Source organism: Chlorocebus sabaeus, chromosome 2, assembly GCF_047675955.1.
Source record: "Chlorocebus sabaeus isolate Y175 chromosome 2, mChlSab1.0.hap1, whole genome shotgun sequence".
Lineage (NCBI taxonomy): Eukaryota > Metazoa > Chordata > Mammalia > Primates > Cercopithecidae > Chlorocebus > Chlorocebus sabaeus.
In genome coordinates, this window is record NC_132905.1 from 18,796,100 (window position 1) to 18,819,516 (window position 23,417).

Consider the following 23,417-nt stretch of genomic DNA (forward strand, 5'->3'; position numbering starts at 1 on the left):
TCCATTCGTCTCTGAGGTCTCACAGCCCCAGCATGAGTCCATCAGCAAAGAAGAGGCCCAAGAATAGCAGGGTTTCCAAGGTCAGACTTGGGACTAGACCCTAGGGGTGAGTCCCTAGAGGGGACCTTAACAAAGAATCACCATGACAAGGACGGGACTTTCCAGCAGGGGAGAAAAGGCAAAGGTGAAGGGTGAAGGGAGGTCAGGAAAGTTAAAATGGTCTCCCAGTTCTGTCCCCAGACCAAGATGACAAAACTCCCAGCCTAGGATTGGTGAAACCATGCTCGGCCAAATGGAGAGGCACATGGAGGAGTACAGGAGGATTTCTCCAGTGTCTCACTCTGTCGCCCAGGCTGGAGTGCAGTGGCGAGATCTCAGCTGACTGCAGCCTTCACCTGCTGGGTTCAAGTGATTCTCCTGTCTCACCCTCTTGAGTAGCTGGGACTACAGGCACATGCTACCACACCTAGCTAATTTTTGTATTTTTTTCAGTAAAGTCAGGGTTTCACCATGTTGGCCAGGCATCTCGAACTCCTGACCTCAAATAAGCCACCCACCTCGGCCTCCCAAAGTGCTGGGATTACAGACATCAGGCACCACGCCTGGCTGATTCCTCTGGGTTTATGTCTCTCTCTTATCCTCTGTCCCTCAGATGCAAGATGAGAAACCGCAGGACAAGACAGAGCAGCCTCTGAGCAAAGTAATTGAGCGGAACCGTCTGAGAACGGTGAGATGCCCTGTTTTGGTCCCAGCTTGGGGAAGCTCGTATACTTATGCAGTGCTGCCCCTGGTTGCCAGGCTGAGTGGCCCAGGGGAGCCAGCAGGCCGGCCCTTGGCTGAGCGGAGCTAAAGGCAGGCAGGGGAGAGGGAGGCTGTCCAGGAAAGCTGAAGCTTCTATTTATCTGGTTTCTTGACCCCGGCAGGTGTTAAAAAACTTGTCGCTCTTGAAGCTACTCAAGAGCTCGAACCGCCGGATCCAAGAACTGCATAAGCTGGCCAAAAGGTGTTGGCATTCACTGCTCAGTGTTCCAAAGATTCTCCGAATCTCCTCTGGGTAAGCTGGGGCCTGGCCCCCGTAATGGACCCAAATGCCGTCTTACTGGGAACAGGCATTGTGCTAAGGAATTTAGAGAACAAGTCTAATTTTCACAAAGCCTCTGTGAGAGAGGTATTTATTAACTCTGTTTTACTCTTGGAGAGCTGAGGCTCAAGAGGTGAAGTGACTTGTCTCACTCAGTTAACTCAGCTGATAAGTGGCAGAGCTAGGATCTGAAGCCATTCCTGTCTGATATCAGAGCTGTGGCCGTAACAATGGTTGTAGTCATCCAATTGTGGTGCTCACTCCACCGTGGGGCACTGAGACAGGTCACTCCTCCTCCTCCTCCCCTCGCAAGTCAATATAACCCAGACAGTCACCTGCAGACTGACCCCTCAAATCTGAGGATTAACCTTGCTGAGGCTCAGTTTCTTTATTAATATATTTTTATTTTTATTTTTTTTTACCATGCCTCTGAGACAAGTTCAAACCGTTTCCTCGTAAGTCACATGAGAGTACTAAGAAAGCTAACATTGATTGGTGCCTGCTAAGTGCCATCTACTATGCTAAGCACTTAAGAATTTTCCCATTTAGTTTATTCTTCACAACAATCCTGTTACATAAACAGAATTATCCTAGTTTTACAGATAAGGAAGCTAAGGCTCTGAGAGGTTAAATATCTTGCCCAAATCACACAGGTGGTAAGAGGCAGAAGCAGAATCTGAGCCCGTTTGTCTGAACCCAACAATACCTGTGCTCTGTAAGCCACTCTGCTTCACTGCCTTCTACTTTACAGAAGTAGTAAGGATCCCAAGTTGTAAGGATCCCAAGTCTGGCATAGAGTGAGGACTCAATCAGCGGGAGCCATTATTATCATCACAGTATTGCCATATCTGCAGCCCAAGGCCTCATCTCTCTCCACACCCTTAGCTAGGATGGTGTTGCCACTGGGGGTTTTGCAGGGGGCCCAGTCTGTTACAGACACCCTTTGGGAAAGTCTCAGCATTTAATATTTCTCTCAAGGCCATCCTTCTGGGCTCCTCTTTCTCATTTGGCCTCTAGTTGCAGGCAATCAGGAAACACAGAGCTAGAAGGATCAGGATCATCTAGCCCCATCATTTTCCAACTTAATTTTTTTTTTTTTTTTTTTTGTATGGAGACAGAGTCTCACCATGTTGCCCACGCTGGTCTTGAATAGTTTTCCAACCTTATTAAAGCAGTGAAACCTCTGTTCAAATATCTATTCCCAAGCCCCAATTGTGTTGTTATGGGCTGGGAGGAGGTATCCTGCCCCCATTTGGTCAGGGGAAGTGACATTGAGACACCTCCTCAGAACCCTAAGGCTTCTTGGAGCACAATTTAGAAAAACTACTGGACTGTTCACCCTCCCACCTGAAGTCCAGAGAGACAGAATTCTAATCTAGTGGCAGATGATGTAGACAATATCCATTCCTAGGGGTCTTAACTACTAGTCATGACTCTCACCTTCCCAATCTCTCACATCCCTTCTGCCAGTGCTCATCACACCCCCTCACACCAGCACAAGGCCTCTGGGCAACAGAGAAGTTTCTTTGCATGCCCCTCTAGCTTTATTAACAGGCTCCCCTGAGCTGACTACATATCAACTGTCTCGGGGCAAGGCTAGGCAACCAGGGCCTTGGTCCTGCTCTGCTGACTACCTTTCCTCTCCCTGCCAGGGAAAACAGTGCCTGCAATAAAGCAAAACAAAATGATGAAGAGTTCCAGGAGATCGGGTGCTCCAAGAAGGAACTCAAGTCCAAGAAATTAGAATCCTCAGGGGACCCTAAGGAAAAAGAGTACAAGGAGTGGAAGCCCCAGGTGCAGTCAAGGATGAGTAACAAGGCAAAAACGTCATCGGCGGCAATGCCATGGAAAGAAAAGCATGTAGAGCCTGAGGTTCCAAGGACATCGAGGGATCATGGCTTGAACCTTGGAGCCCAGGGGAGGCAACTACTCACTGAGGGCCCCCGAGTCATCTTCATTAAGCCCTACCACAATAGAACTCCCATGGGGCACATGAAGCAGCTGAATGTAGCCGACCAGTGGATCTGGTTTGAGGGGCTGCCCACACGAATCCACCTCCCGGCACCCCGGGTGATGTGCAGATCCTCCACCCTGCGTTGGGTCAAGCGCCGCTGCACCCGCTTCTGCTCCGCATCACTTGAAATGCCTATGTGGCATCCATACAAGGTGGGTGTGATAACAACACTGCCAGGCTAGGTGAGATGCAAGTCCCAAGCCAGGCCCAGAGCTGGGGCCCAGAGTCAGGGCTCAGGATCTGGAGTCTTGAGTGGTATGTGGATGGCAGTGCTGGGAGGCTCCGCCTTCATGTCCAGAGATGGGGGAGCCTTAGACCAACATCATACAGCAGGGTAGTGACTAGGTTGAGGCCTCTTAGGATACAGCTAGGAGACCTGGGGAAGGAGGCACACTGAAGTGAGCCTTCATTGCCTGAAGGCCTTAGCAGAGGTGGAAACTGCTGTGGCATTGAATCTCACAGTCAGAGGACTACATAAGTGGGTTTAAGGATTTCCAAATGTGGGAGGGGGAGATGGTCAAGTAGGGCTTTGCTGCATCCCATTCCCTCTTAGATCAATTCAACTCTCCATTTATGTTTGATTTATTCATGCCTCAAATACGATTTACTCTGAACAGACTAGGCATGGTGGCTCACGCCTGTAATCCCAGCACCTTGGGAGGTCAGGGCAGGAAGACTGCTTGAGGCTAGGAGTTCAAGACCAGCCTGGGCAAGATAATGAGACACTGTCTCTACAAAGTTTAAAAATTAGCCAGATGTGGTGGCTTGCGCTTGTAGTGTCAGCTACTCAGGAGGCTGAGGTTGGAGGATCGCTTGAGCCCAGGAGGTCGAGGCTGCAGTGAGCTGTGACTTCGCCACTGCACTCCAGTCTGGGCAAGAGAGCAAGACCCTGTCTTAAAAAAAAAAGAAAGGAAAAAAAGAGATTTACTCTGAACATAAAGTTCCTTAGCAAAAAAAGAAGAAAATACTCCAGCCCTTTCGTGGGAGAATTAAAGTCCCATGAAAGGAAGGGGGTGAGTGCCCACCGGGTCTAGCTTAAAGGGAGGCTTTTCCTTTTTAGCAAAGCCATTTCCAACCTACCACAGACACCACAGCACCCTTGTCCCTGCGCCCGCTCCCCAAACGACCAGCGCCCCCTGGGGACAGTCTTAGCATCTAACACCGAGGTTTCTGCTGGCAGGTTGATGTGACCTGGACGGGAGCCAGAGGTGCGAGCAGAGGGTGGAGATCGCGCAGTCAGCTTAAGGGGAGGGATGGGTGGCGAAATTCACGAGTCTACAAATAAAATCTTAGATATGGCACCTAAGATGAATACTGCTTACTCTGCCTGTTTGTCTGGGGCTGGGAAGGATGAAGGAAAGAGGCCTTCGATAGAGGGAGCCTTTGTCGCGACTTCAGGCTTCCCCCACCTCCACCCCCAGGCCCCGAAGGTCAGTCTAGAACCAAATAAGCCAGCGAGCTGCACCCCTCCCCCACCTCCACGAGCTGGTCTCCTGAGTGGTGCGCTCTATGAAGTCAGGGCGCTCGTGTGTTCCTGGATGCAAGGTGCCTCACAATCGCCCCGTGAGCCCACAAGAGGAAACCGCGGCACGGAGGCAGAAACTAACTTGTCCAGGCTCACTCAGCTAGCAAGTGGCAGGAGCAAGGGCTCCTGGTTGCTCCCCATTCCATTTTCCCAAGAAAGGGAAAAGGTGAAATGAGAGACTGCTCCGAAGTCACGAGGCAGGCGGAATAGCCCCAGCACCCTGTGGGTCATGCGCGTGCATTGCGACCTGATTGTCAAAAACTGATTGTCAAAAACTGATTGCATTGCGGCTGGTGTCAAAAAGTGGATGTCAGCTGGGCCTCCAAATGTGTCCTGCCTTGGTCACAGATCATAGGAGGCACCGGATCAGGCGGAGGAGCTGGTACTGCATCTCTACTGCTCCAGCATGACATGGCAGGTCCACCCTCAATCCGAAGACCTCAACCCCAAGCCCTGGTCGACCCCATCTGGCCGGGGTCACCCTCTGTCGGTAGGAGTCACAGGGCCCTAACTTAGACGTTGCGGAGAGGAAAGCCAAGGGAGCCCGAGTTTTCTCCGGACAAAGGCTCCATATTCCCCAGAGGCAGGCTGCGTGGAGTGGGCGCCCTCAGGAGAGCAGTGGAGCCATTGAGGGGCACACAGCTCTCCGGGGGTGGGGGTCAGGGCAGCGATGAAGATAGATCTCCAGTTTGGGAGAGAGGGAGAACGATTGGATGGACTTCGCCCCCCACCCCGCCCACTCACACACTCCTCCCCACTATTACTGGGCACCAAGACTGGGCATCAGCAGCCGCGCGGACCAGCCTGGGCAGAGCCACGGCGCGGGGACTTCTTAGCACACACAGTGGCTGCTGCGCGCTCCTGAGCTCCACCTCCCAGCGCAATCTTCCCAGAGCTCCCGTAGGGTGCCTACCTCTGCCCCCATCACCCCGCCACTTCCCGCGCCACCTCCACCCTAGTAACCTCCACTTCCAGCGGTCTTCCCATCCAGCTTGCACTCCAGTCCATTTCCTGAACAGTCTCCATTGCGGTTCCCTTGCTGGGTATTTTCAATTCCATCAACTGTCGAAAATAATCTCTACTCACTCTTTCATTCCATCAACCTTTGCGTGAACTTCTGTCCTGAGCGCGCTGTCAGCGACAGTCAAGACAGCGCCCTCCCAGCTAAAAAAACCCGACCCTTTCTGGGGAGCCCCCTTGCACTAGCCTTCATAGGGGCCTGCCCAGGGAGCCCCAAGTGGAGGCTGGATTGGGGTGGGCCTGAGTGAGACTGGCAACTTCACTTCGCTCCAGAGAGCTGGAGTTGGGCCCCAGTTGCCCACTGGGAACGCCACCGAGTATAGGGGAGGGCTGTGTGTGAAGGCGGGGACCCAGCATGGCCAGGGCAGCAAGGGGCAGGCCTGGGAGTGAAGGAATCCCAGCAGTAGGCTCCTTCCACCTCATCCCACCTGCCCAGGCACTTAGGCCTCTGGCCACCTGCCTCCCACAATTCCACAACCGGGGTCTCCCCACTACCAACCTCCCTTTGTTTAACCATTTCAACCTAAAGCTCCTCCTCTGGGCCCAGTAACACTGATTTGGGGAGGAAGCCACCCCAGAAATGGCTGCTTAACAGTTAACTGGGAAAAAATTGAAGAGTGTGAATCTGATTTTATATTGAGTGACTTTTTAGAAGTCACCTGACCTCTCTGAGCCTATTTCATGTTTATAAAATAGTGATACTAATGTCTGTTTCAGGGGGTTTTAAGCAAATCAAGCTTGATGTAGGAGAAGCCAGTTTGTGGGGCACTGAGCACATGTTTGGCCTTTTCCCATGCCATACCAGGGTCATCATCATAAAGCCCTGTGGCCAGTCAGTCCTGGCTCCATTTCTCATCAGCAGCTACCTAACTACCCACCTTTAGGGAGCCATCTACTTGTTAACAAGCCAAATGTATGTTTACATTCACAACCTTTTGCTAATACGGCATACGGCATCTAGATCCCTAAGTCTGTCTGTCTCACAATTGTCTGGATCACACATAAACATAACTGGAATGTGAAAAGAGGATGAGGCAGACAGGCCTAGCTTCTTATCAACTTCGTAATGGGGAAAAAGTTGTTTACTCCCAATCCTCAGTTTGTCTGCAAAATGGGGGAAAGAGTGGTGCTTACCTTATTGGACTGAGTAAGAATACACATAAATCACTTTGCAGTACATGCCAGATAGGAGCTCAATACTTGGTAGTGGTACCGAGAGGACTGGCAAGCCTATCCCCCAACATTTGAAAACACAGGCTCAGAAGAAAAATGTCTCCTCTTCTGTAAAATGGATAGGGGGGCAGTAGCCTAATAATTGCCTAGAATTATGGATCACTTCCTACATGTCAGGTGCTGGGCTAAGCGCTTTACACATGACATCTCATTGCATCTTCACGATAAAACCAGGGAGGGAGCACTTTTTTCATTTTATAGAATTAAGTGTTGACCTACCAGAAAACAAGGCAAAACAAAACCCAGGGAAATAAGTACCATTATTACGCTCATTTTACATATGAGGAAATCTAGGTAAAGGAGATAACATAGCTTACCCAAGATCTCACAGGTAGTAATGGGACTCCAGGACTTTGTACTCCACTGCAGCTCTCTAAAGCCTTTCAGAATTGGACCCCTATGACTGTGACTTGCCCAGGTAGTGGCAGGGCAAAGATTAAAACCCTCGGCTCCCTCTACTCCCTCCTGCCTCAATGCTATTTCTACCACCCTTTACTACTTTCCAACAGAAAACCTTAAGACAGTGGTTTTTAATCTCTCCACAGAAGAGTTCTCTTGTACGCTGATTCTATCCCTATTCCTCCTGCCCTAGGTCCCCAGGGCCCTGCTTCTGAGATTCCGTGGTCCCCGGGCTGCCAGTACAAGGTGTTCCTCACCTGTGCACTGACTGCCTTCTGGGGCTGGCAGAAGGAAGCTACTCTGACCTGGGAGTCACGGAAGAAGGAGTCCAGGGGGATTCCTGTCCAGGGGAGCCTGTTTGAGCTGTGTACCCTCCAGGATGTTGGGAGTCCTGGAGCTTCAGATTGTACCCTCTGATGTCTGCTGGCTGCCATCCTGGCTCTCATTTGGCACTGATATGGTCAGGGCTGCCTAGAGCGAGGGGTTAGAAGTACCCTCTGAGCCAGACATCCCTTTTTCCTTTCCTGTTCTCCTTTAAGGGTTATAAACTATTCTAAGCATCAGCTATGTAGGAGTCTCCAGTTTTCTCTCTGAATGGCCCGAGTTCACGTGGTGGGTGGGAAAAAGGGAGGTCAACTTCAGACACCTGGAGAGTTAAGAGATATGCCAATTCAGTAGTGGGCTAGTACTCTCTTATCTAGGTACCATCCTTTATCCTTTGGAAATAGATTTCCCACATTCCTAAGATCACTTGAAAATCTCTGGCCAACGCTGGGCACAGTGGCTCAGGCCTGTAATCCCAGCACTTTGGGAGGCTGAGGTGGGTGATCACTTGAGAGGCCAAGAGTTTGAGACCAGCCTGGCCAACACAATGAAACCCTGTCTCTATGAAAAATTAAAAAATTAGCCAAGCACAGTGGTGCACACCTGTAATTCCAGCTACTTGGGAGGCTGACGTACGAGAATCGCTTGAACCCGGGAGGCAGAGGTTGCAGTGAGCTGAGATCAGGCCACTGCACTCCAGCCTGAGTAATGAAGGCAGAGTGAAACTCTGCCTCAAAAAAAAAAAAAAAAAAAAGGCCAGCTGGGCTTGGTGGCTCACACCTGTAAAATCCCAGCACTTTGGGAGGCCAAGGCAGGTAGATCTCTTGAGCCCAGGAGTTCAAGACTAGCCTGGGCAAAGTGACAAAGCCCTGTCTCTAAAAAAATAAAAATAATAAATAAATAAATAAATACAAAAATACGAAAATTAGCCAGGCATGGTGGCATGTGCCTGTAGTCCCAGCGGCGGGGGGCTGAGGCAGGAGGATCATTGAGCCTGGGAGGTTGAGGCTACAGTGAGCCAAGATCACACCACTGCACTCCAGCCTGGGTGACAGAGTGAGACCCTGCCTCAAAAAAAAAAAAAAAAAAAAAAAAAGGAAATGTCTGGCTATATTTAATGTACTGCATATCAGCTTTTCTTAGAAAGCTAATAATGTTTATAAGGTACTATTCATCCTTGGTATTTAAAAAAAAATATGACAGGATAACATGATATGATAAGGTGATAGACTATTTAACCAGACTGTTTAACCAGTCAGAACTTATACATCCCTAACTATTGACCTCTTCAAAATGAGCTTATTAATATCACTATCAAAGCCCAAATCCTGGCTCTGCCAGCTCCTAAAAAGTCACCTTGAGTAAGTTCCTTACAGTTCCCTCATCTGTAAGATACAGATGACGTTACTTCTTACTTCAGAGGGTTCTTGTGAAGATGTTGAAAAGAGACATAAAGCACTCACCCCACGCTGCTGGACACCTCTTAAGTACTCAATAAATGTTATTTATTATTAAAATGACAAACATGTCACTGCCATTGCCCTGCCCTCTCTGGAACTCAACTCTAAAAACTGCTTTTATTGTTACTTTAGAAATCACAAAAATCTCATTAAGGTCACATATTTTTGATCCCCAACTATCATGCAGCTCAGTCTCCATAGAACTGAAAAAAGGTTTGGATCACGTGACTTTTGGCCATTTCTAAAAATCAAATTAACACTCAAGGGGACAGAGATTTGTCATCACAGAAGATATGCAGAAAAAGTGGCACAAGACCTTGAAGTGAATCCCAAAGAGGTGCTCCAACCACAGATGGAGTAACCACCACCACAGCTGGTCAAGGGTGACAGCAGCCACATGATGGGTGTTCTTTCAAAGTCAGTCACATGCCTGTACAGTTTGTGTTGCTTAGAGGGAAACTGATCAACCCAGGGAAGGTCATCCCAGCTGGTCTTACCTTCTAGACCCTGCAGCCAGGATTACCGCGCCCCATTAACAAACTGCTTCCTTCCAACTTGGCCAAGGCACCATGAGTTACTGAGGTGTCTCACCCTAGAACCTTCCCAGTCTCTTCCCAGGCATATTTACTCCTAAACTTTCATCCTGTCAGTATCAACTCCCTACTCTGTAGGGCTGACAGCCAGGAGGTCGGATGGGCTTCTCAGGGAGATAGCAAAACTCATTTGTCTTACCATAACACTGACAGCTGAAAACTGACAGCTCTCTTGGGAAAACTCCCAAGAAACCAAAGAGGAACAGTGAAGGTTTCAATGCAGAAGTGGGTCTAGACTTTGTGCCACTCCATTGAACATGTTCAGAAATCACTAGCAAGTAGGAAATGAAACTCAAGAATCACGTGGTTCACCTGAGGCATAGCATGGGACATTGCAAGTGAAGGAGACAGGATGTAAGAGTTCCCTGCACTGAGTATTTTAACCAAATGGAGGAATGACTCTGGGGTCCAGGAAAGGGAGAAGGTGGCCTGATAATTCTTTAAAGTTCCCTTGCCTGGCTGCGCTGATCTCTCTCAATCTCAACCATGGCATTACAAAGTAAGTACAGGCAGAACCGTGGAAAATACTGTATTTATATACACAGGAAGGACAGCAGCAAGCCCCTCACAGAGGAAACTCCACCCCACAGAAAAATCTTAGCAGCAAATTCCTATCTCCCTCAGCACTATCAGCACAGCCCAGGCCAGAAGGTTGGGCTTCTTGTCTCTGGGAACCCATCATACCCTTCCCGCCACAGAATTCTAAATAAGGCAGGAAAAAGAACTGGAGTCCAGTGGGAGTTGGGTGTCTCGTCATTCCTAGAAGACAGGCAGTGTCTTTATGACGGTTAGACTTTGAGCAATGCTGGGATTCTTCTCTGGGTCCTATGGCCTGCTATGTTGAGAGCTGGCAGCAGGATGGGGACCTGGCAGAAGGAACTGGAAGAAAGTCATAGGTTCTTGGGTGCACACGAATGTGCGTGTAACAGGGCACAGGTTGTGCATTTTCCTTGTGCTTGATGCATCCATCTGCCATCCTCTCCCTGACAACAGCCTAATATTTGACACCTACATTTCTTTCTGTGGCTCTGGATCCAGAAACCAAGCGTTTCTCCAACATAACTGCTGTGATTTGGCAACAATGCAAAGGTAACAGCTGTCCCAGGGAGGTAAGACAGATGACTAAAGAAGTGGTTTGCTCCAATCAGATATCCTTGATATTTTTTCTCTCTTAAAACAACAGGCTGGTGACAGGTATTGTGGCTCAAAAGTGGCATGGTTCCAATTCTGTTATTACCCTCAAAGAGGTCCCCTTCCTGACCTCTCAGATACCAAGGCTTCAGCAGACAGAGGCCATTCTTGCAGCTGTCATGCTGACTGCTACCTGCCTTCTTTGACAGGCCCTCACTATCTCTCCCACACCAACAGACACTTCACATTTCCAGGGTTCCTCTCAAATCTGGGCTGGACCTCATCTGTAGGGTCTGGGCAGCCCAAGGTGTTAAGGGGCCCAAGTGTCAGCAGGATGTCCAAAGGGCCCGATTCTAGACATTGGATTTAGGGGCTGAGTTGAGGGGTATCTCCTTGAGCTCCGTCCGCATGCACAGGTACTCCCCGATGACAGCCATGAGTGCAATGCACACGGCTTGGACCAGCCACCAGGTCAGCGCCGAGGGGAAACGGGAGCTGTAGAACCAGCAGCCCAGGAGGTGAAAGAAATGGACAGTGACAGTGAAATCCAGACACTGCTTTCCTCGCCGGATGAAGTACAGCAAGCCCAGGGCACTGTGGGGAGAGGACAGCAGTGAGTTGTCACTGGGTTGTCCTGGTCTTAGGTTATTTGGGAGGGTAGGGACAATTAGGATGGCAGCATAGTGGTCAGAAGTGACAAGGTAAGTGTGAAGCAAGGGTTATGATATTAGATGCCTGGAAGAACCTGGCGGGTAATGTCAAGAGTGAAGCTGACTGAGTATGAGCTTGATGATTGATGGCAATTGTCACTAGGGGATACTAGGAATTGGTGGGGATTATGACACCCTGAAGCACACATGTTCTAGCTAAAGTGGGGGCAGTAGTTACTTGCATCTAGGCAAATCTTATCATGCTAGAAGGTTGGCCTGGAATCAATCAGTCATTCCATTATTCAAGAGAAGCCAGAAATCTGGATTTTTATATAAAATAGCCTGATTTTCAACTAAGTGAAAAAAATGTTTTAAACACCATGTGTGGGCTGACATCTATGTAAGCCAAATAGAACCTATCTGGAAGACAAATTTAGGTCAAAGTCAGCCCACCAGTTTTCAATCTCCAGTGTAAGGACAAGAATAATAATAACGTGCAAGGCATTGTTCTAAGTCCTTCTTGTGAATTAACTTATTTAATCCTTACAACTATGAGGTAGGTAATATTATTAGCCCCATTTTACTAATGAGGCAACTGTGGTTGATTAACTTGTCCAAAGTTACTAGACTAGTGGTAAAGTTGAGGTTCAAAGCCAAATAAGTCTGCCTCCAGAGCCTGAGACCTTGATCACTATGCTAAACTGCCTCTTAAGAGACAGGCAATGATTATGTGTGACCTTAGACGTCACCGAGTCCAACCCCTCATGGACAAAAGAGGAGCCTGAGGCCCATGGCAGGTAACTTGGCCAATGGCACACAAACCAAGAACAGAACTCAGCTCTCCTGCCTCTCGGTCGAATCCTTTCCTCAGTTCACTCCACATCAGGGAAGTTATCTGAGATGGAAGTTGTCTTGCAGGCAGCACAAACATAGTGACATAAGAGCTTTCCAGGTAAGTCAAAATAGCAATGGAAGGAAGCCCATGATACAGCCGGTCCCAGAACTGGCCTCTGTCACCCACCTTACTCCACCACTCCCCAGAAACAAGTGCCAACCTGTCTCATGCTCAAACTTAGGAAGTTAGTCCCAGCGCTAAGAGCCCAAAAGCTGGATAGCCAAACTGGTGATACTCACCAGGTGAGGGCGTTGAGGATGAAGGACATCATGGAGAGCCGGCCTGGAGGGGTGGAAAAGCCCAGGATCTGAGGGGGAATCACAAATGGAAATATGCTGGAGAAGTGACTTGGCAGAGCCCCAGGATCTCAGCAAGCCTCCTAAGGAACAAGCATTCTTCCCGGAGCACAGAAGATAATACCTCCCTTCATTTGTACGGCAGCCTATTTCCAACTAGGTGCTTTCATAGACATCCATTATGGGATTTCATTTGTTTCTCACAGCAGGTGGAAAGGGATTATTTTCATTTTACAAAGGAGGACGTAAAAGCTCAGACAAGTTAAGTTGCCCAAAGTAATAAACACCAAGAGTAAAGTCTAGAACAGCGTTCAGCTGACTATGGCTCCATAGGCCAGGCATCTACTCCTGTACATAAAGTTTTATTGAAACACAGCCATACCTATTCACTTACATATTTGTCTATAGCAGCTTCTGTGCTATAATGGCAGAGCTGAGTAATTGTGACCTAAAATCCTTACTACTTCACCCTTAAAGGAAAGGTTTGCTGATCCCTAGTCTAGAACCCAGGTGGTGTGCATCAGATGGCTCTTCAACAAAGCCCAGCATTCCCACAGCTCTTCCCAGGAGGACAGAGGCTCCTACAAGACTACAACTAGGCACATGGTGGGTGTGCAACCTCCACTATCTAACACAATACTATCAAATGCCAAACATCTGCAACACACTTTCAGCTGACAAAGAAAGGTCTTTGACATACACAATCTTGTATTATCCCTAAAAAACCCTCACAAAGTCATTCTTCTTTTGATTCTTATCACTTTTTGGACAATAACTTGCCCACAGGCTACACAGAGAACAAGCAGCAGGAGCAAGGACTCCACCCCAGGTCTCCTGGCTTTAAGAACTGTGCTCACCACCACACGCCACAGCTGCCTCTTAGCTGTAACAACTTACAGGCCTCCTTTACACTTTACGAAGTACTTTCTCATTCCTAAGCCCCTCTGTGCCTTGTAACATTTTGTTGAGGGTGACATGACAGGCGTATTCTGCCCACTTTTCAGAAAAGGCTCAGAAGGGGAAGCAACTTGCCCAAGGTCCCACAGCTAATATTATATGGTTAGGCCTAGATTGAACACTTGCTTTTCTGAATCCAACGCACATGCTCTTTATATTGCAGTCCACGACCTCTTTGCAACTAGTCTTATGGTTTTGAAGACAGGAAAACAAGTTCACAGAGGTGACATTTGCCCCAGGTCACACAGCTAGTAAGTGGATCTTAAACGGAGGCCTGTCCTAACCCCAAAGTCCAGGCAGTTTCCACTGTACCCGCATGAATGCTCTTTTATCTACTCCTCTCTCCGGTGTGGCACCTGAGAACCTAGCTCAGAGAAGTTAAGTCACTTTCCTAGAGTATCAGGAAGGAAATGTATCACAGTTGCCTGGAACACAGACGTGTTTATTGTATTAACATCCAGGCCCTTTCCTTTGTACTAATCAGCCTCTGCTGTCATTCCATTTTATGGATGAGGCAACTGAGGCTCAGAAAGGTGAAATCCCTTTCCCAGGGCTACAAAGCAAGAAGGTGACCCAGCCAGGTCTACAGCACAGTAGTGCTGGATCACAAAGCCTAGTCGGGGAGGCCGAGACCCCACCCGCGCCAGCCCGGGGACCCTACCTCGGCGTCGAACATCTGGTCCAGCGAGGGGCTGCTTCGCACCAGTCCGTCCACCAGCGCCAGCCACAGGCCCAGCGAGCCATAATACACGGTCTGCATGAGGACGATCTGCGACAGGATCAGCAGCGGGTCCCACACGTAGCTGCGGAACTGACCCGCCATGCCCTGCAGGGACACCAGCCGGGCCTCAGCCAGCGGCCCGTCGCCATGGCAACGCCGCCCCGCCCGGGAGGAGGGACTGGAACCAAGGGGTGAGCCCATTCCAAGAGTTAGGGGGAAGGCGGGGCGGACAGACCCATTCTCAGAGTGAGGGGAAATCCAGCCCATTCCAGCTGCGCGGCCCCCGCCCGTACACGAGCTCCTCTGGGGTCTACTCACCAGTGACAGACTCGACGATCGAAGTGTTCGAGCGTCGCCCGGCCTCACCCGCGGGCTCCCAAAACAGCGCTGACAGACATGACCATGGAGGAGAGGCGCTGCCGGCCTAGAGAGGCAAAGCTCCAGCGACCGCAGCGGCGGGAGCGACTCCGTAGGAAAGAAGCGTTTCCGGGGAAAGCTGCGAAGGGGCGGGGCTGAGGTTGCGCAGGCGTAGTGGGTGCAACCTTTGCCTGAACTGCCTGAACAAGGTACTAGCAGCCGGATAGCGAACTGAGCACATGCGCAGAAGGAACAGTGAAGGCAAACGGAAGTGAGGAACGAAGGCCGCAGAGCTTGCGCGCCCTCTAGAGGGAAATTTCTTTTTAAAGGAAGGCGGCTAGGGGAGAGGGAGGTGGGGTGGATTAGGACGCAGTAATGATGTTTGGGAATTAACGAGGTGATAAACTGTGTCACTATTTTCAGCCTAAATTCTCCGTGTTTTCTCCCAGTTAGAGTCTGATAGCTTGAAATGGACCTGCAAGCTCCTCCAGTTAGGAGTTTGCCACTGTTCCCGCTATACGGATAGTTAAGCTAATGGCCAGAAAAGGAAAGCAACATACTGTTTCAACGACACAGTAGCAAAGTAAGGATTAAAATTCAAGTTTTGGCCGGGTGCGGTGGCTCACACCTGTAATCCCAGCACTTTGGGAGGCTGAGGTGGGCGGATTACCTGAGATCGGGAGTTCGAAACCAGCCTGACCAACATGGAGAAACACAGTCTCTACTAAAAATACAAAATTAGCCGGGCGTGGTGGCGCATGCCTGTAATCCTGGCTACTCGGGAGGCTGAGGCAGGAGAATTGCTTGAACCCGGGAGGCAGAGGTTGCGGTGAACCAAGATCGTGCCATTGCACTCCAGCCTGGGCAACAAGAGCAAAACTGCATCTCTAAATTAATTAATTAATTAAATTAAATTCAAGTGTTCCTAAACACTACAACATTGATTTCGCACCCACTGGGTGGCAGGAAGGCTAGAACGTGTACATGTAAGACAGTCCCTGCCCTGAGACACAGTTGAACTACATTAGAAAGCAGAGTAGTGGGTGTTTTAAAATGTGGGTGCCAAATGGGAAAAAGCACAGATTCTGAAGTCGCACCTAGGAGTAAATCCTGACCCTCTCTGCTGCCATGACTATTTTATCTATCTTCCAAATCCAAATGGTGGACAGTCAGTAAATATTTGCTGAATGAGTCAAGAACAGAGAAAGCAACAGCAAGTCAATGACTCACTTATTCCTACTCTAGCAGAAGAAAACCCATCAACTTCATTGATCCTAGGTTCCCCCTCTCTGGAGTGGAAAGAAGGGAAGTAACTGGTTCCAGGAAAAGAATTTGGGTTTTAGGGCCAGCTATGCCACCCAGTGTGACCAGGAAGCCACTTCCTTCTTTAAACCTCAGCTTCCCTGTTTATGAAATGAGGAGTTGGACATGATTAACGTTTTCCACCATTTAATCTACCTTCCAGTAATTATTTTCTTATTAAAAAAAACTTAGGCCCGGTGTGGTGGCTCACGCCTGTAATCCCAGCATTTTGGGAGGCTGAGGTGGGCAGATCACGAGGTCAGGAGATTGAGACCATCCTGGCTAGCACGGTGAAACCCCGTCTTTATTAAAAATGCAGAAAATTAGTCGGGCGTGGGGGCGGGTGCCTGTAGTCCCAGCTACTCGGGAGGCTGAGGCAGGAGAATGGTGTGAACCTGGGAGGCAGAGCTTGCAGTGAGCCAAGATCGGCCACTGCACTCCAGCCTGGGGGAAAGAGTGAGACTCCGTCTCAAAAAAAGGAAAAAAAAAAACTTATCAAAGAGCCATGTAACTGCCAATCAGAATTTCTGAATGGCTTGTGTTAGCCATGTTATCACCTTGAGCTGATACAATTCCAGACAAAAGTAAAGAAACCTGAGACTTTATTGAGAGTATGCGATTGTCCTTATCATTTGGAAATACCCTGAACAGTTGACTTGGACACCAGTTTGGGAGTTACTAAGGCCCAAAGATCTCTTAGGTGCTTTCCAGCTCAACCATTCTTTAAGGCACCTCAATTCAGTTCAACAAATATGTATTCAAATTCCTCTAGTTCACTGATGATGCACATGATCTAGTGTTTCTGAGAAAACATCTGTTTCTTAAGTGTTTACATGATCTTGTTTAATCCTCACAATCAGAAAATACAGCTATTATCCCCTTTTTATAGGGGAGGAAACTAGGCTATGGGGGAGGTGGTGTGACTCTCTAGGTCAGAGAGCTCACAGGGAGCAGAGCTGAGATTCAAATTCAGGACAACTGACTCCAAACATCAAGATGCCTTTTAGTTTAGTTTTGGTTTGGTTTAGTTTGGTTCTTTGAAACAGGGTCTCACTGTGTCACCCATGCTGGTGTGCAGTGGTGCAGTCATGGCTCACTGCGTCCTCAAACTCCCAGGCCCAAGCCTCAGCCTCCCAAATAGCTGAGACCACAGGCATGTGCCACCACACCTGGCTTTTTTTGAAATGGACTCTTGCTCTGTCGCTCAGGCTGGGGTGCAGTGGCATGATCTTGGCTCACTGTAACCTCCGCCTCCCGGGTTCAAGTGATTCTCATGCCTCAGCCTCCTGAGTAGCTGGGATTACAGGCATGTGCCACCATGCCCAGCTAATTTTTGTATTTTTAGTAGAGACAGGATTTCACCATGTTGGCCAGGCTGGTCTGGACTCCTGACCTTAAGTGATTTGCCCCTCTCAGCCTCCCAAAGTGCTGGGATTATAGGCATGAATCACCATGCCTGGCCCACACTTGACTTTTTTAATTTTTCAGTTTATTTTATTTTATTTTTTTGTAGAGACAGGGTATCCCTATGTTGTCCAGGCTGGTCCTGAACCCTGGGCTCAAGCAATCCTCCCACCTTGGCCTCCCAAAGTGTTAGGATTACAAGCATAAGCCTCTGTGTCCAGCTGAGATGCCATTTTAGAATAAAGAGGAAAGAAGGGAGGAAGGGAGGGAGGAAGAGGGAGATGAAGGAAGGGAGATAGTAAAATAGTCAGGTGGTGGAGTAGCAGGAAGTGGAAAAGGGGCAGTGAATCTCTCTGCTCAGTTAGCCCTGAGGTGAGGGATTAGGGAGAAATGGGAGGAAAGGCTTAGGAAAGGCTTAGGAAAAGGGTGACAATAGCCAGGGCCGATGTCTTCCTTGCAGGTGCTGGAATGCGTGGCTCTTCCTGGACTCTGCCCCCTTCACGTCACAGCTGGGCCCACTCCACCCCATCTCCTCCCAATAGGGAAGGCCCTCTCTACCCATTCTGCTGAACTAGAAAACACAGGTAGCTTTCGACATTAGGGCTGGTTGGAATGTCTGATGTCATCCCTGGAGTCCGGAGCTCACCTCTGGGAAAACCCCAATGGGCGTGCAAGCTAACCTCCCACCCTTTCCTTTTCCCTTCAGGAATTCAGTTCTTGGATTCCCGCCTTGCCAAGCTTCAGAAATGCATACCATCCTCTGTCTTAATTTGGATCCAAGAAGGAAACCAAGAGCTGGGGAAAATCATGGCAACCCCCTTGTTTAGCTTCAGTGGCCCATCTTGAAATTTGAACACAAGCAGTCTGCTTCAGGCCACAGAGTCTGAACTAGAGCCCCACTGGCTTGCTATGTTACCTTGGGCGAGTCCCCGGTGGGTCCCAGTATCCCAAACTATCAAATGAAAGAAGAGGGACTCCAACTTGCAGATGTTGTCGTGGAGCTGTGCCATCTGAATCACCTGAGGAACATACTGGATATTCAAATTTCCAGTCCTTGTTTGCAAACCTAAGTCCAAATCTCCCAAAGCAGAATTGTGGAGATCTGCATATTTAAAGAGCTCCCCAAGTGATCCAGAGGGGCACCCACATTTGGTAACTACAGCACAAGATGATCTGTAGTTGACCCTAAACCAGCTCCTTCATCCAACAGAAGACTGCTCTGTGACCTTGGCGAGTCACATTCCAGCTTCAGGGTTTTTTTTCCATCTGTAATATGAGGGGTTTGGATTTGAATAGCCGGTCTCCAAGGGTTCTTCCTATGCTGCCAAGTCTGTGGTTCCAAACTTATGAATGAAATGTTAAACTTTAGGTCAGAGGCAGAGTGACGAACAGCCACAAGCTGGGACAAACTGTCCACTGGGTGGAGGGGAGGGGAGTGCCTCTGGTCACTTGGTCTCTTCCGTCACTCTCACACTGGGGCCGCACTGCGTGCATGTAAGGACAATTGCTAAGGTCATCTTCTGAATCCACCCCCATAAATCCCTTGGGAAATGTTCTCCCATAGGTCCATAGGCTTGAGAGCCCTGCTCAGATTCAAATCCTGGCTCTCCAGCCGTCTTGCTGTCCTGCTGGGTGACCTTGGGAAAGTTACTTCATGTCTCTGAGTCTCAGTTGGTTTCCTCTTCTATAAAGTGGAGTTCAGAATAATACCCATGTTATGGGCTGTCCTGAGGGTCAAACGTGTGCCTAGTCCACCGCCTGATGTGTAGTTGGCGATATGTTAACATCAGCAATGATAATATGATTGTTATTATTTCTTCCTTTGGAATGTGGGAACAGAAATGCCTGATCTGAGATTTATGGCGAGGATCTAACAATGTATCAGACAAAACAAGCCTGGTGGCTGGCCCATAGTAGGATCACATTAAATGTGGTACCTTCTCTTCCTCCTGTCACCCCTACTCTCGTGTTCTCTAGATCCCTCCCTCTCTCCCTTCCTCCCTGGCTAGGCTGCCCTACTGCCCTGCTCCCATGTTTCCTTTCTGGGAATATTTGATGAAGACACTTCAGTAGAAACCCGTGTCTCAGGGACAGGTTATGCAACTCTGTGCTCACAGTTTTTTGGAAATCCCACGTGGGAAGCTTGGAGTTGGCTGCCTGTCCTCTGCATCGGTGACCATCCTGGACTCTGGCCAGTGAGTTCCTCTCTTAGAAGGGAAACTGGAGAGAGAGCTCATTAGCTGCCTGTTTTCTCCTCAGACTGAAAACCCCTTTGTTACCCAGGTTGCTTTAAGTGCTGTTTGTGTCTGTGTTTGGGGAGGAACATTTGCTGAGCATCTACTGTACGACAGGCACTTATATAATTTAATCCTTATTTAATTTCTAAAACAAGCCTGTGAGTTGAGAACTATTAATAGCCCCACTGAACACATGCAGATTCTGAGGCTCAGAGAAGGGGCATTTACCCAAAGCCATGCTGCCAGTGAGTGGTAGAGCTGAACTCCAACCCAGGTCAGTTTGACTCCACACACTATTCCTTTTCAGTGTGTAACAAAAAGTGCACTGGAGGCTGGGCAAGGTGGTTCGCGCCTCTTCAACACTTTGGGAGGCTGAGGTGGGTGGATCCACCTGTAATCAGGAGTTCTCGGCCAGCCTGGCCAACATGGAGAAACAGTGTCTGTACTAAAAATACAAAAACTAGCCAGGAGTGGTGGTGCATGCTTGTAATCCCAGCTACTTGGGAGGCTGAGGCAGGAGAATGGCTTGAACCTGGGAGGCAGAGGTTGCAGTGAGCTGAGATCGCACCACTGCACTCCAGCCTGGTTGACAGAGTGAGACTCTGTCTCAAAAAAAAAAGGACACTGGACATTACAGTCACATACAGCTTACATCTACCTGACCTTATCTTATTGTCACAACATCCCCAGGGATATAGGTATAAACATTGTCCCCATGTTACAGATTAGGAAACTGAGGCTTGGAGAAGGAAGCGACTCACACTCAGTACACATTGAGGTGTGGCATGTCTTGTCAGCTGGAATCATCAAAAGTTAAGAAACATCTGGAGTGTCTGTCTTTCCAATCTAACTTTCCACCCCAACCTCCCTGTTCTTTCCTTCACACCAGAGGGAGTCAGGAAACTGGTTTTCTGTATTCTGTGTCTAATGATCAGGGGTTTTCCGCAAACCTCTCTCTGTGCAGGGTGGATGATGCCAGGCATGACAGTGGGTGGAAGGACCTCTGAGTACAGCCATCCTTCAGCATCCATGGGGGGTTGGTTCCAGGACTCCTGGCAGATATGAAAACCCAGAGAAGCTCAAATCCCTTATATAAAATGGTATAGTATTTGCGTATAGTCTATGCAGTCATCCCACATTCTTTAAGTCATCTCTAAACATCTAATACAATGTAAATCGTTGTGATACTATATTTTAATTTTTATTTGTATTATTTTCATGGTTGTATTGTTGTTTAATTGTTATTGTTTTATTTTATTTTTAAGACGGAGTTTCACTCTTGTTGCTCAGTCTAGAGTGCAATGGCGTGATCTTGGCTCACTGCAACCTCCGCCTCCTGGATTCAAGCGATTCTCCTGCCTCAGCCTCCTGACTAGCTGGAATTTACAGGCATGTGCCACCACACCCGACCAATTTTGTATTTTTAGTAGAGACAGGGGTTTCACCATGTTGGTCGGGCTGGTCTCAAACTCCTGACCTCAGGCGATCTGCCCACCTCAGCTTCCTAAAGTGTTGGGATTACAGGTGTAAGCCACTGTGCCGGCCTTTGTTGTTATTTTAGAGACAGGTCCTTGCTCTGTCACCCAGGCTGGAGCGCACTGGCGTTATCATAGCTCACTGCAGCCTCATACTCCTGGGTTGAAGCAATCCTCCCACCTCAACCTCCTGAGTAGCTGGGACTACAGGTGCACACCATCAGGCCTGGCTATTTTTATTTTATTTTATGTAGAGAAGGGGTCACACTGTGTTGCCCAGGCTGGTCTCAAACTTCTGGGCTCAAGTGATCCTTACACTGTGGCCTCCCAGAAGGCTGGGGTTACAGGCATGAGACACTTTGTCCAGCCTCACACCTTCAAGTTTTCTTACCTTGATTCTTGACCCCATCATGTACTAAACTTTCTGTCCCTACCTAGAAATTATTCTTTATTCTGACCTTAAAGGACTCAGGGCTTTGTTTTAAGATGAAAAGTTGTTTTTTCCCACCTTCCTTTTTATCATCATTTATTCATTCAATCATCTACTTGATAAATATTCATTGAGCATTTATTATGTGCCAGAAACTGATCCAGGTGGTATGGATATAAAAATACAGTGAATAAAGAGAAAATTTTAATCTCGTAGAGGAGAGAGATGATAAGTCAATCAACAATATAAAATCTAGCATCAAGGAATGTCAGTGTACTCAGAACACCAACAGTGTGGGATTCTGTTATAACATCAGAAAATGGATGAATACAATATTTATCTCTGCTCGATTTAAGGACAGGACACTTGAGAATCAGGAACAGGAATCAGGGCTGTAAGCTCAGTGAGACAGCATGGTGACACAGACAGAATCAAAGAAACCTGCGTTTGAATCTTGTATCAGTCAGCTTTTGCTGCATAACAAACACCCCACAAATCTCAGGGGCAACAGCAATGGATTTTTCAATCATAAGTTTGCAGGTGGGTTAGGGCAGCTTTGTTACAGTTACAGTTTTGTTGTCATTTCTCCTTGCTCAGCCTGTTTTCTCATCTGTAAAATAGAGATAAAACTACTTACTTCACAGCATCCAAGTGAAGATGATGCTCAACACTCCCTTCTGATTAAACATACCCTCTGCTCAGGGTACCTGAGAAGCTAAATGTTCACCCTCTAGGCTGAATAGTAATCCAAAAAGTGATCTGGGCTGTAGGTGCTCACTTAAGGAATAAGGAAGGCCATTGGCCAAGCCAATGAGTCTTGTGGTCCCCTCCCAAAATTTAGACTAGAAGAAAGAACCAGTAAGTCAGTAAAAGAGAGAGAAGCACACATCCAGGAAAAAGAAGAGACACTCTTAAAGAAAGACCAAGCAGACTTAAAGAGCAGCCAGCCTGTGGCATCATCTCAGTCCTTGATATTTCCCTTTCAGTTTTAGCCTTTAGCCCTTCTGGTCCTCCTAATAACTCCTAAGCCTTTTCTTAAGGAGTCCTGAGTGAGGCACGTTTCCTTGCAATTGCAAGAACTGAGCTAAGACCCAGAAGATGCATATAAGTTACCAGCCCACAGCTTGGCATATAGTAGATCCTCAGTCTACTGTATAGCTGGCAGCTATTGTCCACTAATCAGAGAGCTGCTTAAGAACACGGACAGATCTTGTTCACCAGAATTTATTGAAAAACTTCTCACATACAAGATATTCATCAGATGATTTTTGGATAAATGACCAAGTGAGTGAATTGCTACATCTGAGCCTCTAAGGGAAAATGTCCAAATGGCATTCTTCCAGTTATCCATACGACAAGTATTCACCGAATGTAAACCTGTGCCAGACCTTGGACAAGGTGCAAGGGATGCATTTGTGAACACGACAGTGTTCTTGCCCTCATGAAACTTACACCTAGCAGAGGAAACAGAAAATAAACAAGTAAAAGAATAAGTGCGTGATGGCAGGTAAGGGAAATGTTATGACAAAAAGCAAAACAAGTGGAAAGAGTAATTGGAGATGTTATTTTTAGAATTCTTCAAAATGCCTGTGGTGGATGCTGACTTACCGAGTGGGCCTTGGTTTGCCTATCTTACAATGCGGGTACTGTTGGACTGAATGATTTGAGAGGACCCTTCTGGGCCTAGTGTTCTCAATTTCTGTGGTTATGCAAGGCAGTGCCTGGACATTCCATAGCCCCTGGAAACTCCAGGCTGTCATTATCTGTAGCTGGAGAGAGATTTACATAAAGTGAGGAAGACCAGAAAGGGTTGGCACCGTTCCAGGAGAGAGCCCTACGGCCCAATCCCTTTTCTGTTCTGAAAACAGTAATGTGATTACCTGTTATTTACCATGCGTGAGGAGCTGCTGGGG

The 23,417-nt window shown here is 48.2% G+C and overlaps 2 protein-coding genes across 2 annotated transcripts; one reads left to right on the forward strand and one right to left on the reverse strand.

Moving 5' to 3' along the window:
• The first annotated feature begins 652 nt into the window (after positions 1–652).
• On the forward strand, positions 653–5,722 carry TP53TG5 (TP53 target 5). Its single transcript, XM_008016044.3, has 4 exons — positions 653–727; positions 924–1,054; positions 2,734–3,247; positions 4,276–5,722. The coding sequence occupies exons 1-4, from the start codon at positions 653–655 to the stop codon at positions 4,378–4,380; spliced, it is 825 nt and encodes a 274-aa protein (XP_008014235.2). The 3' UTR covers positions 4,381–5,722.
• Positions 5,723–10,162: 4,440 nt separating this feature from the next.
• On the reverse strand, positions 10,163–14,813 carry SYS1 (SYS1 golgi trafficking protein). The gene is made up of 4 exons (XM_008016054.3): positions 14,618–14,813; positions 14,240–14,404; positions 12,565–12,632; positions 10,163–11,374 (listed from the first exon to the last, which is right to left on the reverse strand). The coding sequence occupies exons 2-4, from the start codon at positions 14,399–14,401 to the stop codon at positions 11,134–11,136; spliced, it is 471 nt and encodes a 156-aa protein (XP_008014245.1). The 5' UTR covers positions 14,402–14,404; positions 14,618–14,813; the 3' UTR covers positions 10,163–11,133.
• Between the last annotated feature and the right edge of the window lie 8,604 nt (positions 14,814–23,417).

Excerpts from the sequence above, each read along its gene's own strand:
- SYS1 (XM_008016054.3), bottom strand. The coding sequence starts at position 14,401 with ATGGCGGGTCAGTTCCGCAGCTACGTGTGGGACCCGCTGCTGATCCTG. Across the intron at positions 12,633-14,239 it reads ACCAGATGTTCGACGCCGAG|ATCCTGGGCTTTTCCACCCC; the intron begins GTAGGGTCCCCG and ends ATTCCCCCTCAG. Across the intron at positions 11,375-12,564 it reads ATCCTCAACGCCCTCACCTG|TGCCCTGGGCTTGCTGTACT; the intron begins GTGAGTATCACC and ends CTCTCCCCACAG.
- TP53TG5 (XM_008016044.3), top strand. The coding sequence starts at position 653 with ATGCAAGATGAGAAACCGCAGGACAAGACAGAGCAGCCTCTGAGCAAA. Across the intron at positions 1,055-2,733 it reads ATTCTCCGAATCTCCTCTGG|GGAAAACAGTGCCTGCAATA; the intron begins GTAAGCTGGGGC and ends TCTCCCTGCCAG. Across the intron at positions 3,248-4,275 it reads CTATGTGGCATCCATACAAG|GTTGATGTGACCTGGACGGG; the intron begins GTGGGTGTGATA and ends TTCTGCTGGCAG.